General features: G+C 44.7%; 1 protein-coding gene across 1 annotated transcript in view; it reads right to left on the minus strand.

Moving 5' to 3' along the window:
* The window catches only part of LOC115163351 (vacuolar protein sorting-associated protein 53 homolog), a 34,393-nt gene that overhangs the window by 9,015 nt on the left and 8,628 nt on the right, over window positions 1-16,750 (minus strand). The window contains exons 5-20 of the mRNA XM_029715147.1: window positions 12,405-12,491; window positions 11,392-11,507; window positions 10,883-11,002; window positions 9,555-9,633; window positions 9,280-9,423; window positions 5,580-5,722; window positions 5,220-5,361; window positions 5,043-5,138; window positions 4,721-4,815; window positions 3,371-3,613; window positions 2,273-2,420; window positions 2,075-2,157; window positions 1,875-1,953; window positions 1,627-1,775; window positions 1,390-1,459; window positions 1,083-1,220 (exon numbers count right to left, since the gene is read on the minus strand). Coding sequence (XP_029571007.1) covers window positions 1,083-1,220; window positions 1,390-1,459; window positions 1,627-1,775; window positions 1,875-1,953; window positions 2,075-2,157; window positions 2,273-2,420; window positions 3,371-3,613; window positions 4,721-4,815; window positions 5,043-5,138; window positions 5,220-5,361; window positions 5,580-5,722; window positions 9,280-9,423; window positions 9,555-9,633; window positions 10,883-11,002; window positions 11,392-11,507; window positions 12,405-12,491 — 1,932 coding nt within the window. The remainder of the gene's footprint in view (window positions 1-1,082; window positions 1,221-1,389; window positions 1,460-1,626; window positions 1,776-1,874; window positions 1,954-2,074; window positions 2,158-2,272; window positions 2,421-3,370; window positions 3,614-4,720; window positions 4,816-5,042; window positions 5,139-5,219; window positions 5,362-5,579; window positions 5,723-9,279; window positions 9,424-9,554; window positions 9,634-10,882; window positions 11,003-11,391; window positions 11,508-12,404; window positions 12,492-16,750) is intronic.

Genomic DNA, 16,750 nt, shown 5'->3' on the forward strand with positions numbered 1-16,750 from the left:
GACCGGTGTGTGCCATTGTCTTTCTGCATTCTATTGGCTAACCCTGGGGCAAGGTCAACCAATCACAGACTGTATTTACTCTGTAGAAGAGACAAGCCATGGATACATGTGTCTGATGCGTGTGAGCATTCCCAAAAGTGTGTGTGTGTGTGTGTGTGTGTGTGTGGGTGTTTGCGTGAGTATACGCGGATGCCTGCATTCCCTAACCATTCACACCTCTCTTGGCTTCAGCTGGTCGACATGCTGTGTGTGTGTGTGCGCGAGCACGTCCGCATATGTGTTTTAAAGCCTGCCTTCCTCTCCTGTCTCTCTCATTAAAACCCAGGGGTACAGCTCAGTTCCTATTCCTCAGCTACCTAATGTGAGGTGGCCTTCTACTGGGAACTTCGGCATAAAACTCTTTCCTTAGTCGGGTTAAAAAGAAAGAATTAGCCTGTAAACATGCAGTTATTCAATGAAAATCAAACTTAAATCGATAATCTGGTCAAGTCAGACAATGTTCATACTTGGCTCAGTGGTCAAACCGCACACACTTAGACAATAACCTGTATTTAGTCTTATTATTTAATGCCAAAACACAGGAATGAACAGTGGCTATAGTCATGTTTAACCAAGCCAGTGTATTTAAAGGGTAGAGGTTAATGGTTAGGATTAACCTTAAGGCGTGGGTTAAGGTTAGGCTTTAGGGTCAATTAAGTGATAGAAGTGGCTGTAGCGAAACATTGTTGCGTGGTTGTACAGAAACGTTGTAGCATGGTTGAAGAGAAACATTGTTGCATGGTAGTGTTAAGCACCTATGAGTGTCTAAAACGTGTACATATACACGCAGCAGTGTTCTAGAACATTCGACCACTGGCTTTCATAGTTTTCCAATTCTCAGTGTGGCTTATGCAACTTCTCCAACGGTCAACACATTCAAATAATAGAGGAGCTGTGTTGGTTGGGAATTCTGGGGAGGTTCGAGCTGTGCGTCTCGCGCGACTGGTGGTCTTAGAGCCATGTATCTGTCACAATGGGACGTCGGACTAACGCATCTCGGCGTCTGTAGACTCTGAATTATGCTTTAGTGTCACAGGGCTCACCTTGAGGATCATCTCAGCGCGGGTCATCCCCTTCACGACTATCTTGGTGTAGCTGGCTGGGGCCTTGCGGACCACCTGAGACCCTATAGAGGGCAGATCCAACAACACCGTCTTCAGGGAGTGGGTGTCCAGGAGGAGCTGAAGAACAAAGCAGAAGAAAAAAAACAATGTTACCAATAAACCTAGCTGAATTATCAGCTACAGGCAGCAAACAAACAATTGTCAAAACGTTTGTATCGTTACAGAGACCATTAGCATAATTCTACTACGGTAAAGGCTAATGAAATAAAAGGGTAAGTATGTTTACCTGTTCAGCCCCCACCATGCTGATAGTCTTACACCTGAACAAGTGGTTGATGAATTTAGGAATGAAAGAGCTGAGGGGGAAAAAAAGACAAGATAGAATATAAATTAATTGAAACCAATATAGAATTGAGCATTTCTGACAATTTCTTCTAAAATCTCTAAATCAATTGTCTTGTCAATGGGAGTACCAAGTCTTCCTCACACACATTGACGAACGGTGAAGAGGGAAGTAACTCACTTGGTGAACTTGATGCAGAACTGGGTGAAGTATTTTCGTGTGGAGGCCAGGTTATCTCTGATGATGGGGACGTTCTGTTTGATGTGCATGATGACTGACGTCACGTAGGGACTCTGGTCACCTACATGCTCTACGCTCTGCCATGGCATCTACAGGGAGGGAGACCAAGAGGGACAGTAAGGAAATGGTTGAAAGTGAAAATAGAATATGACAGTGTCAGGAGGAGAGGAATGCAGTGGGTGTCCCACCTTGCTCATGGCAGTGAGAGCAGGGTCACAGGCAGCGTCCAGGTCCTGAACAAGCAACTGGATACTGTTGGAGATCACACTGATCGACACAGAGAGACAGAGTTTACCGTCATGGGACTTCACATCCAATTATTCCACTTTATCTCAAACTATTGTTCATTTTGAGTTGGCAGAAGTTGCTCCTAGGATTTGGTGCGTACTTGCTGAAGGTGTCCATCTCTCCAGTCAGGTTGATTCTCTCCACCAGGGTCTTATCCACCTTCTCCTTCAGCTTCTCCTCCAACTGACAGAGACACAGAATAGTTTAACATTAAGTCTAGGCCTGTTTGAGTGTGTGTGTGTGTGTGTGTGTGTGTGTGTGTGTGTGTGTGTGTGTGTGTGTGTGTGTGTGTTCTAACCTGCTGTGTTGTGGCCAGACAGTACTCTGCAGTACTGAGGATGCTACAGATGAGACACAGCTCCTCTACAGTGAACTTAGCAGCCTCCGAACCCTCCTTCTCCTGCAGTAGACTCTTGATGGTCAGTCCTCCACTGTTACTGCTAGTCCTGAGAGACAGAGAGTGAGTGTGTGTGTGAGAGAGATTGAGAAAAAGAGTCAATAGTTCTCTCATGAATTAGGGACAGAAGTCTGCTCACATGAGCTCTAAAGGGAAAACTCTGGGACCTAGTGTGAACTGACAAGGAGAAACTCCTGTCTCTAGTTACAGGTTATAATTCAAAGCAAGTTTTGTATAATTGTGACAACCAGAGACATACACACAGACAGAGGGGTATGGTTACCATGGCAATGTGGCTAAACCGCCTCCCTCTCATTAATAAAACACCACAGCCGAGATTTCTGGGAAAACCACAACACAGCTCCAACCCCCAAAGGGCCCCCTTTAAAACTCCACAAACCAATACACACACACACACAAGAGGTCTGTGTGTGTGCATGTCTATCAACCACAGTGAATAATAGGTCTTATAATGTGGCCAGCGAGCCAAAGATGTTTTCGCTCATGAAGTATTAGTCCTCACCGCGATGTAAACATCTCCAGCACCACATGACATGCAAACCCAGACGACTAAACACATGAACTATCAAACAAACCCCGGAGAATGACGGATCACTCTTCTGAATGAACAAACTAACTTTGGCAGATGTCAGCATATATCATCTTTCAGAATTGTTATCTTGCTTTGACAGAAGCATTTGTCCCAGTCTAGCTCCTAGCAGGCCACAGTTTATACTGGTTGTCATAGTTCCGCATGTGTTAAAATGTTTTCCCTAGCAAAGCCAGAAACCATCCAAAAAATTGTTTGAATGAAAACCAGAGTACACGGTGGTCTTCCAGAACCCGTACTGGGAAGTACTGCAACCTGCCTGTTCTAGGGCCTGGTTCTAGGGCCCAATACAGTATGTGAGCAGCATGAATAAAAAGCACTTACTAAATAATTACTAGACCTACACCACACAAATCTGATCATCATTAGGCTAGGCTGTTGTAAATTACTTGGGCAGGTTTCCAGACAGTATCTTCCAGGCATACTCTCTGAGGTACTTCTGGAAGATGGTGGTGAAGGCGATCATAGGTTCCCCTGTGCTGAGCTGAGAGCACTGCACCATGCACTTCTTATAGTAGACAAACAGGTCAGCACAGCTGGGCAGCACCGCTCCACCGTCCTCCGTGCCAGCCTTGGGGGGGCCCTGCGCCCGGAAGTCTGACACAAAACGGTCAATCATCTCCCCCAGGTTCCTGAGAACAGTAACACACACAGCTCAGTGATGAGCCCCAGATACCAGCACACACACGCAGGTTGACGTTTATTGCCATGAATCTTGCCCTGGAGGCAGAACTGAGCGATTTACACCAGATGGGCCAGCTGGAAATTCAAAATGGGCTTTATCATAAATATTCATAAAAACAAAAATTTGCTTTTTGGTCTTAATTTAAGGTTTAGCATAAGGGTTAGCAGTGTGGTTAGGGATAGGTTTAAAAGCAGATTTTATGGCTTTGTGGCTGTGCCAGCAAGTGACCACTCTGCAGAGCTGCCTCCAGAGCAAGATTCATGACAAACGCCAACCTGCAACACACAGTTCAGTGATGATAAAATGGAAGACATAGACAGACAGGGTAGAAGATTCTCGCCCTATTGCGGCTGTCTTCAGTGTACTTTGATATCAATGTCTAAACAGCTGTTATGGTCTAGTATTTTACCCCACTGTTACGGTAAAATGAAGCCAAGGACAAAAAACTAAATCCCTTTGTATGAAGGTCACTATTCTCTCTCCTGTTGTATTCCATTGAGACAAGCTGCTTTGGAAATGACTAATGTAGAATGGTCTGCCCATGTCTGTTGTGAAAGGAAGTCCCAGTCAGACTGTAAGTCATGCAAGTCCCAGTCAGACTGACAAGCACTAAATGCTCCAGAGATCCAATACTAGGGTTTGCCGCGAGACCGACCATCCCCAGATACGTGCTTTGTTTCTGGGGAGACCCCACGTCTGAGGGGGGAGGGTGGAAGGAGGTGAGGGAGAGGAAAGAGTAGTATGAGAGAAATAGAGAGTGGGAGAGAGAAAAAAAGGAGTAGAGAGAGAGGGAGGGAGAGAAGGAGAAGAACGATCTGCTGCAGCACCACTTCTCAATCCCTCTTTCTCAGCGTCTGTGGTCATGCAGCTCATAGGAACCATTAAAGCCCCAGCAGACAGAAACAGAAAGAAACAGAAACAAGAGAGTGAATGACAGGGGGGTGGCTGATGAGGGAGAAAGGACAAGTTCTAGGCACACAAATCTGTGCCAGATCTCTACATCACTCACACACTACATCACACTCACACTACATCACACTCACACACTACTCACTTGTCCTGAGACTCGATGTAGACATAGAGGTGAGGCTCGAAGCACTTGGAAATGATGCCATGGAAGGGGTTGTCAGGAGCCTTGTGCTTCTTGGGCTGGGGAGCGGAAAATGGTCAACAATGTAGGATGTAGTTAATACTCATGAATTCTCTCTTGGGGATGAGTATATATTATTTTTAAGTCATCCCTTAAAAGGTCCTATCGAGATCCTTCTAGAGATATTCCCATTATGAGTCACCATGACACAGGAAATGACCTCAGTAGGTCAGCCTATACCTATCAAGGTCGATGTTCAGACAGGGTCATCTCAAACATGTCTTACCCTATCCAGATCCTCCTCCATCTCTGACCCATCCTCTCCAATCTCGTCCTCCAGGAAAGGGTTGGTGGACTCCAGTGGTGTCTCTGGCTTCTTCACCTGAAAACAACACTATAGTCAGCAATGATGGCCCGATGATGATGATGATGATGATGATGATGGTGTGTGTGTGTCTCTAACCCCGGGCCCGTCGGTGAGGGTGCACCCAGAGAAGCGCTTGGCGAGCAGCCCCTCGAAGTTGGTGGTCCTCTGAATGGCAAACAGAAGCAGCTTGACCTCAATCTCTTTGGCCCGCGTCCGCATCACTTTGGCCAGCTCTGTCCTGGATGACAGACAGACACATAGGGTTGTCAACACGTCACATTGCAGAGACTAAATCAACTGTATACTGAAGTGTTCGGATGATAGAGGAGCACAACTATTACAACAGTTGATAGTGCCTCACTGTCATCACATTCTGTCTCAACGGTTTCCAGCACAGGGTGGGTGTGTGTGTGTGTGTGTGTGTGTGTGTGTGTGTGTGTGTGTGTGTGTGTATACCTGGTGATGTGGCAGAACTCCACAGCGATGCGTTCAGTCATACACCACTCTTCAGGGAACATGCGTCCGTACTTCTCCTCATAGTCCACCAGCTGACGCTTAATCCAGGCGTAGCGCCGGTCGATCTTATCCAGCCAAGCTACCTGAGTCAGGTCAGTGGACAAAGACCTTCAAGTGGAGGGTCCACAGACAGTTTTCTTTTACCTTTATTTAACTAGGCAAGTCAGTTAAGAACAAATTCTTATTTTCAATGATGGTCTAGGAACAGTAGGTTAACTGCCTGTTCAGGGGCAGAACAACAGATTTGGACCTTGTCAGCTCGGGGATTGGAACTTGCAGCCTTCGGTTACTAGTCCAACTCTCTAACCACTAGGCTACCCTACCGCCCCACTACTGTCACAACATTAGCATTATTTAACATCAGTCAACGTACATCTCAATTATGATTCACATGATCTACAAAGGAAGAAATATTAGTTTGTGTTTGGACCACAAACTAAAATATATTTTTTGGTCCATTATCCCCATTTGTACCTACCAAAAATCCCTTGTGTAATGGACCCAAAATGGCCGCCTTAGTTTAAAGTCACAGTGACAGCATTTTAACTACTTCCCAGATGTGAAACAGACAATCATAATATCAGTAAAAAATATAAAATACCCAGTTTAAGCTTCAAAACCAACTTTATAAGAGGTTTTAAAAATAGGTTATATTTTATTTTAATTCCATGACGTACATTAAGGCAGTGTTGGCAGAATAGATGGATGCAGTTCAATGCATGATTAATATAATTCACCAATACATGTCTTGTTACTACAAAAACTATTGTCATCTGGTTGTAAATCACAGCTGGCCTGGTACATTATTTGCTTCCTCCTGCCATTTGGGACGCACCGTTTCAATAACTCAATATTTAGAACATAAACGGACGACTGAACTAAGGCTGGGAATGTCAATACAATCAAACTAGCAAAGGCAATGATCACAAGTCAGTCATAACGTGGCTAATAGGCTATCGCACGTGTCAAACAAGGCCCGCGGAACAAAAAGGACACACAAGCGAGTATAACAGTTGAGAAGTAGCCTAGGCTGGCTACTCAACTACAGTACAATACATTTTGGGTGCACCATATAGCAATGCTGCATTCAACAGCACCGGTGATCCATGCAGTGCAAAACATTTTTAAATACGTTTTCAGTTGAAATGTTACAACCATTAGCTAAGTTTTTGTTATTTGGAGTTATTAAATACTTTTTGATTAGGGTCGCACCATATTATGCACATCTGCAAGCAGAGCAGCAAAGGCTGGACAAATATTTATATTATCTTTTGTTTTAATGTTAAAATGCTATATATAACAGCCTGTGTAGATTATTGGACATTATAAAGGGACGTATCTTTTTCAAATAAAATATTTTCCTATTTGGGTTGCAGTTGCACATTTTTCAGTGAAAAAAAAATAGGCTGTCTGGCACGCGAAAACATTGTGCTCTTTAAATATGGCCCGTGCGCTGATCGAGTTTGACACCATTGGGCTAGCATATCTATTTATGGAGCTAGCTATTTATTTAGCTAGCTAAAAACACAGAGGCTAACGTTAGCTAGCTGGCTGCAGGAAGGATGTCATGCCATTGGATAAGAGGGTGAGTGATTGACTTTTGACCTCATATCGTTTTTCGGTGGCTACAGCTATAGATATAGGTGTTATTTGGTTAGCTTGCAAGAAATGTGAATCACTTTGCTAGCTATCTATGCTGAACTTGAACGACTTATCCTGAGATAAGGGAGGTAAAGGCAAAAAATGCCATGGTGGCAAAGTAAATAAAGTATAGCAAGAAAAACACTGGAATGGTAGATTTGTAGTTTGAAGAAAGTTCAAATCTAAATAATATGGTGCAAAGGAGCAAAATAAATAAAATAAATAAATACAGTAGGGGAAGAGGTAGTAGTTTGGGCTAAATTATAGATGGGCTATGTACAGGTGCAGTGATCTGTGAGCTGCTCTGACAGCTGGTGCTTAAAGCTAGTGAGGGAGATAAGTGTTTCCAGTTTCAGAGATTTTTGTAGTTCGTTCCAGTCATTGGCAGCAGAGAACTGGAAGGAGAGACGACCAAAGGAGGAGTTGGCTTTAGGGGTGACCAGAGAGATATACCTGCTGGAGCGTGTGCTACAGGTGGGTGCTGCTATGGTGACCAGTGAGCGGAGATAAGGGGGGACTTTACCTAGCAGGGTCTTGTAGATGACCTGGAGCCAATGTGTTTGGCGACGATTATGAAGTGAAGGCCAGCCAACGAGAGCATACAGGTCGCAGTGGTGGGTTGTATATGGGGCTTTGGTGACAAAACGGATGGCACTGTGATAGACTGCATCCAGCTTGTTGAGTAGGGTATTGGAGGCTATTTTGTAAATGACATCGCCAAAGTCGAGGATCGGTAGAATGGTCAGTTTTACGAGGGTATGTTTGGCAGCATGAGTGAAGGATGCTTTGTTGCGAAATAGGAAGCCAATTCTAGATTTCACTTTGGATTGGAGATGATTGATGTGAGTCTGGAAGGAGAGTTTACAGTCTAACCAGACACCTAGGTATTTGTAGTTGTCCACAAATTCTAAGTTAGAACCGTCCAGAGAAGTATGAAATGTATTTGGCATTGATCTAATGGGCAGGCAGGCAAGTTCACATTTATTTGTCAAAAAGTCCATTGGGACAAGCATGCATTGGCAGACAAGCTGCAGAACGACGAGCAGGGTACTATCGTTTATCAGTGCAATTTTGATGGCCAACATTGTTTCAGAGGGTTTACCTAATGTTCCCTTGTTAGATTTTAGCTCATCTCGCCCTGTCTAGCATTCATTTTTGGGTCTTGTTGATGTGCATAGGTATAACCGATGTGAAATGGCTAGTTAGTTAGCGGTGGTGCGCGCTAATAGCGTTTCAATCAGTGACGTCACTCGCTCTGAGACCTGAAGTGGTTGTTGCAAGGGCCGCGGCTTTTGTGGCGCGATGGATAACGATGCTTCGTGGGGTTTTAGTTGATGTGTGCAAGGGTCCCTGGTTCGAGCCCAGGTTGGGGCGAAGAGAGGGACGGAACCTACACTGTTACATAGGCAACTGAGGTAGCCTACCTTTTCTCTTGTTGTTCGATGAATAGGACTGTGAAGTTGCCAGATGTAAGAGGACTCCCAAGTCGTATTTACACATTCGCGGTAATCCATTCAGGTGTATTTTGTGGCTTTTGGCGAATGCGTTCTAATGATCTAAAGTCGCACTGTTGCACCTGCCTGTAAACACACAGTCTAGTTCGATGTGTATGAAGGCAGGCCCTTGTGGCAAATAGCTTATTTGCATATAGGCCTACTGTAGCTCTGATTGGCTTTGATGCACAGGTCTGCATAGACTCCGGTCCTGGACAGGGGCCGATGTTTTTATTAAATTTTATTTGCTGCAGTGTCTATTAATTGTCCAAACGCACAGCCGCTTTGCCACTCTATAGTGATACAGAATTTTCACAAATGCCTTACTATACATAACTCCCAAACATTCTATGAATTTATGTAAACGACCATATTCAAATTCTCACTTGTCAGAATCATATCATATTCCTGGGAGTGTATATGAACAGATTTTAATAATATTTAATGTTGCTAAAATGCTGTCAGTTCCACTTTAATGCTTAGCAGTACAATAAACTGAAACTTACATCCTGGTTCTCCTGGAAGAGCACCATGTACTCAGAGAGGTGCTGTCTGATGAACTTCTTGATGATCTCCTGTTTGATGCGGGGGTCCAAGACGTTGGCCACGAGACAGGCATCCCTCAGAACGTTACTGGGTCCCCCTGCTCTCTGGGGATATAGAGTACACAAAATACCTTGGGTTAACACACATGCAATTATAATATACATGAAATAGATCATGTATAGTCACACATACAATTGTTTAATGAAACACATATGATATCACACAAGGCATTCACCTTTGACCCCTGAGCGGGGAAGGCCTCTTCAAAGTCTGCAAGGATCTGAGTCCCCAGCTCGCTTTGGGCCACTTTCACCCTGTGGATGACACAAACAGTGGAGAAACATTGAGAAAACATTGCCATCATGAAAGCTGGAGCGGAGTTTAGGGCTGTTGTAGCATAACTGAAGATATTTTCCATCATGAAACGGTTTCCCAAATGGTAGCTAGGTTGGGTGTGACCTACTGGTAAGTCATGACTGACAAAACTGGCATGACTTGGGCCAGTGGTTTTGTTTACTCATTGGGAGAGACAAATTCCAGAACAGTTTATTGGGTTACACAGTACAGTACATAGTTCCATGGTGGGAACCAGAACATTTGTCCTAATGTGAAGAGTGAATCTGGTGGGGCATTCAGAGTCCAATCTTAGAGCAACAAGAAGAACCTTCCAGAGTAAACTAGATGGATGCCATGCCACAGGGTGGGCAGTGCCCTACTGATGCCCCTGACAATCAGTCAGTCCAATGCTCCAGCTGTCCCTCTGTCTGGTCATCCCACCACATGTTTGTCAATTTCTTCTGAAGACTCAGTATTTTCCCTTTTCCAGATGACAAAGCTGTGGTGGTAAGAGAGTGTGTGGGTGGCTTTGATGGACATTGGACACACACACACACTGGATAAACACAAGTCTGTGGAAGAAAAAAAACATTCAACGACACCTCCCACAGACAAACACACTTCCTTACTCTCCTAATTTCCTGTTTTTATCATCCGCTCCAAGGCAAACTGAGCAGATAGCATAGCTAGCTCCCCCAGCCAGAGGGACATAGGGACTAGCTGGGTTGAGGGCTGAAAACAGACCTTACTCTGTAGTGATGGTATGGGGTCTGGACTAGTGCTTAACACACCCCAGAACTGTTCCTGTGGAGGGGAAATAAGAGAGAGGACAAAAGCCTACTCTTTCAAATCACACACACAAGAGCACATACACAAAGAAACACTCTCGCTCTCTCAAACACACTTTTTCTCTCTGGCACGCACACACAAGGACACTCTCAAACACACCCAGCCAGAGGAAAGCACAGCCCAAGCCCTCAGCGGAAAATGTCTGCATAAAGGAGTTCCTATTCAGTGCATCTCCTTCCTGTGTATTTCAGCAGCTTGCAGCCTCCTCTCCTCAGTAAATATAAAACAGGGTCTGATTCTGATGAGCACAACAGAATTCCTCTGGGCTCAACACACCTGGCCTGGGCTGACTGTCAGTTCAGAAAGGGAATGTGTTGCCCATGTATGTGTGTGTGTGCATGTGCAGGGGTGTGTGTGTGTACATGCGTGTATGGTTACCTCTCTGAGAGCTGTCTGATTTGAGGGATGCCCATGTATTTGTGGAAGTGCTCCAGGACGTTGACTACACCCTGTAGCAGGTTAGCCACCTCTCCATACTGCCTCTTCCTCGTCATTGCCCTGGGACACACACAGAACACATCACTGACAGTTCTAGTGGCTACACATACAAGCAGCCACTTCAACATGTAGTCAATGGTATATGTGCTAAACTAAGACAGACCGAGCACCTTGCCTTGAGGCAGTAACAGTGCACAATGGTTTCCAATTATCTTAACTTTCCTTTCTTTGTGTAAACTCCTAACTCGAGATGCACATACAGAGCTACATTTACTCAAATCTTCCATTGACATCAATGCATGTACTACAAGAAAGTCTGAGTCGCCCACAAATATTTAACTTAGGATTCATCCCTGTGTAACTTCTAGATGGGTGCTTTTCAAACTATGGGTCGCAGCCCACAGTTGGCCCTCCCCTCCACACCCATAGGTGGTACTGTGAGTACCCACTCTAGAGAGTCCACGCCCCCGGCCAGCATGTGCAGGTGGTTGAGGGTGGTGATGGAGGTGGTCAGGTGACGCTTAGCATGGTCCAGCTGTTTGATGTCCCGCGTTATCTCCTTGACCTAAGAGATAGAGGGAGGGGTGGGTGGGGGAGGATGAAGGGAAAGAAAGGAGATACAAGGGGCGAGAGGAGGGGCGAGGAGCAGCGCGAGAGGGGGGGGGCGAGGAGCAGCGCGAGGAGCAGAGAGAGAGGAGGGTGGCGAGGAGCAGCGAGAGAGGGGGGTGGCGAGGAGCAGCGAGAGAGGGGGGTGGCGAGGAGCAGCGAGAGAGGGGGGTGGCGAGGAGCAGCGAGAGAGGGGGGGGCGAGGAGCAGCGAGAGGGGGGGGCGAGGAGCAGAGAGAGAGGGGGAAAGGGGAGGAGATGATGAAAGAAAGAGTAATAAGACATCTGTTTGAGTTGAGACATAATTGCTACAACATACCCATTCAGGGAGGGGTTCCTCTCCATTGTTCCCTCTCCCTCTTTACCCACGCAGCCCAGCAGCCTTCCTGTGACCCCCCCACATACACACACACACTTTGTTCTTCTGCCCTCGTGGGGCCTAAAATTAATTTCCATTCAAAATCACATTTTCCCTAACCTTAACCTGTAGCCCTAATCCAAAACCTAAAGCCTAACCCCTTACCATAATTCTAACCCCAATTGTAAACCAAACCCTTATGCTTAAAATAGCCTTTTTCCTTATGGGGACGTGTGAAATGTCCCCACGGAGGAGAATTTTCCTTGTTTTACTATACTTGTGTGGAATTTAGGTCCCCACAAGGAGAGGAAGAACCAACCCACACACAGCAGGCGGTTTTACCTCCACTTATAATAACACTACATTGTATGTCATAGTCCCCAGGGGGCACCCTGTCACACATACACAAACACAAAACAGGGACACCCTGAAGCTTTAGACAGGGTAGACAATATGGCTCCTGTGGGAGAGTCTGGCTGTGTTTTGTTTGTTTACTCACCATTTGCTCAGATTTCTCAGCCTTGTCCTTAATGTCTTTGATTTTGCCAAAGAGCTGGCCAATGGCTACCTGAGCCTCCTCAAGTGCCTGGGAGGGAGAGAAAGGATAGAAAGGAGAAAGAGACAAGTTTGAAAGAGGTCATTTAGATACCAGGACTCTCTAAACAAGTTTACTTTCTGGCAGACATCTCTTCAGACACGGTGGGATGTAGCTGACATCTAGCACTAAGGCAAAGAGGGATTCTTTTCAACTTCTCTATCGTCCCTTAGCCTGGTACCAGATCTGTTTGGCATGACAATGGCCATAGGAGTTGGCAAAACAGCACAATAGACCTGGGACCAGGCTATTTAGTCTCGCCTTACAGCAGGCCAGAGGCTAGTGTTCACGTAAGAATTTGGCTCTAGGTTTCAAGATTACAGGCTAATCAACCCCATCTTTGTTTAGTAGGAAGAACCAGGGACATTCTGGGGTCATGCTATTCTCCTCTCTTCCTTGTCAGGTTGTATTTATAGGCACCCCAGCAGGGGAATGGAAAACCAAACAAAATGGCGTGATGAGAAACCAGAAGGAACGGCGTGGGGATGAGAAACCTCTCCCACAGTTTGCTCTCACATTCCAGTCGGTAAGAAGAGCGGTCTCCCTCTCCTGCCAGCAGCTGCACACAGAGAGATATCCTACTACCCATTCCCAACCCCATAGCCATGTATTTCAACCCCAAAAACCCATGTTATAGACTGACTGGCTAGCCAGAGGACCTGCTCATGGCATGCGTTGTCACATCGCTCAGAGAGGGGTGTCAAGCAAAATGTCAAATAAAGTGCAACTCTGGTCAAAAGATGTAGTCTCTCCAATCCTCTAAAAATGTAGTCCTAGTGACTAGTGTTTGGCCACAAATTCTTGCAACAACTGGGGTGGAGAACAGAGTGGTGCTTCTTTCACAGAAGTAAACTAATTGCTATTTAATATTTCTATTTTACACCACGCAGCTGGGCTTTGATGGTCTGAGCTGGGCTTTGGCACTGCCATCTGATGCCAGAGTAATTGGGGGTAACTGGCCTAACACTGTCCCAATGTGGGGTGTGTCTGTCTGTCTGTGTGTGTGTGTGTGGGTGGGGGGGCTCTCCTCTCCTTCTCACAAAGATGGAATCCTAACAGCCGGCACCAGCTGCCTAAGGAATGTACCACTTTTACAAGGCTCTTCAAAAGTGGACGGACAGGGAAAACACACACACACACACACTCTCTTCCTCACACACAATCTGCTTGTTGACAGCAGTGGATTCCTTTTTGTCTCTGCAGGAAGCAGCATCTATTCTGCTTAGAGGCTTAGCATGATGACAGGGTCACAGAGCCAAACTCAAGGTCACAGGCCGACGCTCTGTATGTGGACACACACACACACAGCGGTAGACCCCTCAGTTAAACCAGCGGGCATGCAGGGCAGGCTCTGATAAATAGTAACCACGTAGTCTGTTACCAGGAAAAAGCTAGGAAAGTCAGGGGCAGGAAGCTGAGAAACTTGGTTGGTCATGACCTGTTGAGGGTTGCCACTGGCCAGGACCATCAACATACTTAGAATACTTTACAAAATGCCTCCTTTCTGCCTCACTTCCTTGAGCTTACCATTAATTTATCTATACCTGATTGAATAAGTGAAAGCAAGGTCTCTACAGTAACTGCTTTCACCAATCCAACCCTCTCAGATCTGTGATTACTTCAGAGGGAGGGAGGATGACATTTGAGGTCGACCGATTAAAATCGGCATGGCCGATTAATTAGGACCGATTTCAAGTTTTCATAACAATCGGTAATCGGCATTTTTGGACGCCGATTATGGCTGATTACATTGCACTCCACGAGGAGACTGCGTGGCAGGCTGACCACCTGTTACGCGAGTGCAGCAAGGAGCCAAGGTAAGTTGCTAGCTAGCATTAAACGTATCTTAACAATCACTAGTTAACTACACATGGTTGATGATATTACTAGTTTAACTAGCTTGTCCAGTGTTGCAAATTAATCAATGCGGTGCCTGTTATTTTAATCATCGAATCACAGCCTACTTCGCCAAACGGGTGATGATTTAGTCGTTGCACCAACGTACCTAACCATAAACATCAATTCCTTTCTTAAAATCAATACACAAGTTTTTATATATTTTTTTAAAACTGCATATTTAGTTAAAAGAAATTCATGTTTGCAGGCAATATTAACAAGGGAAATTGTGTCACTTCTCTTGCGTTCAGTGCAAGCAGAGTCAGGGAATATGCAGCAGTTTGGGCCTCCTGGCTCATTGCGAACTGTGTGAAGACCATTTCTTCCTAACAAAGACCGTAATTAATTTGCCAGAATTTTACATAATTATGACATAACATTGAAAGCTGTGCAATGTAGCAGCAATATTTAGACTTAGGGATGCCACCCGTTCGATAAGATACGGAACGGTTCCCTATTTCACTGAAAGAATAAACGTTTTGTTTTCAAAATGATAGTTTCAGGATTTGACCATATTAAATGACCTAAGGCTCATATTTCTGTGTTTATTATATTATAATTAAGTCTATGATTTGATATTTGATAGAGCAGTCTGACTGAGCGGTGGTAGGCAGCAGCAGGCTCGTAAGCATTCATTCAAACAGCACTTTCTTGCGTTTGCCAGCAGCTCTTCACAATGCTTGAAGCACAGCGCTATTTATGACTTCAAGCCTATCAACTCCCGGGATTAGGCTGGCAATACTATAGTGTATATAAGAACATCCAATAGTCAAAAGTATATGAAATACAAATGGTATAGAGAGAAATAGTCCTATAATAACTACAACCTAAAACTTCTTAACTGGAAATATTGAAGACTCATGTTAAAAGGAACCACCAGCTTTCATATGTTCTGATGTTCTGAGCAAGGAACTTAAACGTTAGCTTTTTTACATGGCAAATATTGCACTTTTACTTTCTTCAACACTGTTTTTCCATTATTTAAACCAAATTGAACATGATTCATTATTTATTGGAGACTAAATAGTTTTTATTTATGTATTATATTAAGTTAACATAAGTGTTCATTCAGTATTGTTGTAATTGTAATTATCACACACACACAAAAATCAGCATCGGCTTTTTTTGGTCCTCCAATAATTGGTATCGGCGTTGAAAAATCAGTCTGTTGACCTCTAGATGTCATTTTGATTCAAACAGGCCCTGAGAGACAAACTACCTTTAAAAGACCTTAAGAACCCAGCAGAATACTAATTCCATAACAGCCTGAGGCCCAAACAACCAATACCAAAAACACACACACATAACCAACACACACGCTGAGTAGAGCCCATAGTCTGAAGACCCTGATAAAGACCCTGAGAAGCCAGCTTGCCTGGCCTATCTCCTCCTAACGTTCATTTCCTGTGTTTAGCCAAGTGTCTGAGCATTGGGAAGGGAGTGGGGAGACCACAGCCCAGCACACGTCTGCCTGGCTGAGATCGCTATCTCTACTACGCCCCCATCCATCCCCTGTTCCAACCCAGTCCCAGATGGGGGAGAGGCCACATTTCAACCCCACAGAAATAGAGCACTGTCAGCCACACATGTGGACTCTATTTGGAGATTTTTGGAGGGGAAGACAGGGGGGGGGGGGTGAGAGAGAAGTTTCTTCACTGACAGATATGAAGAGATGTGGATGTCCCCCACAATGACAAGTCACACATTCCTCCTATCCATAGACCCTGTAGTTTATTGGGTAGGCCTAGGTCGTAGATAGTAAATTAAGACCTTTTTCAACATTCAATAAACAGTATACAAGGCATTCTTCATATTTACCAAGCTCTTATCATACTGAACATACACATTTGTTCATAAAGCAAACAGGTGAGGCCACAATAAGTAGCCTATTCTCTGCACAAAGTACTCCATAATAACAGGGACAGAAATATATTCTGGTATATTACAGGAGAGGGCAAAGGCATTGAGAATCCAGTATAAAGAGCTGGATGCTTGGTCCATAGAAATAGAATGAGCATATATTTGTATGGGCATGTCCATTCTAGTCATTCTATTTCTGTGGTTGGGTGGGTCACTAGTGTGTCTAACGTACATGGTAACCGACACATTAACCCAGTGTTAAAGGATATGTTCATACTGTTTTGGGGGAAAAGAAACAGCAACACATCAACAGAGATGAACATCAGAGAATGAGAGACGGAAAGAAAGAGAGAGATGAATGACAAAGGAAGAGAGTGACCGAGAGTTTTCCATACTGCATGTAATAGATTGTTGATGTGTGTTGTGTTTGCGTATTTGTATGCTGAGGTCACAAAATGAAATTCCATGTAAATGGACAATAAAGTACATGGTAT

Source organism: Salmo trutta, chromosome 26, assembly GCF_901001165.1.
Source record: "Salmo trutta chromosome 26, fSalTru1.1, whole genome shotgun sequence".
Taxonomy (NCBI): domain Eukaryota; kingdom Metazoa; phylum Chordata; class Actinopteri; order Salmoniformes; family Salmonidae; genus Salmo; species Salmo trutta.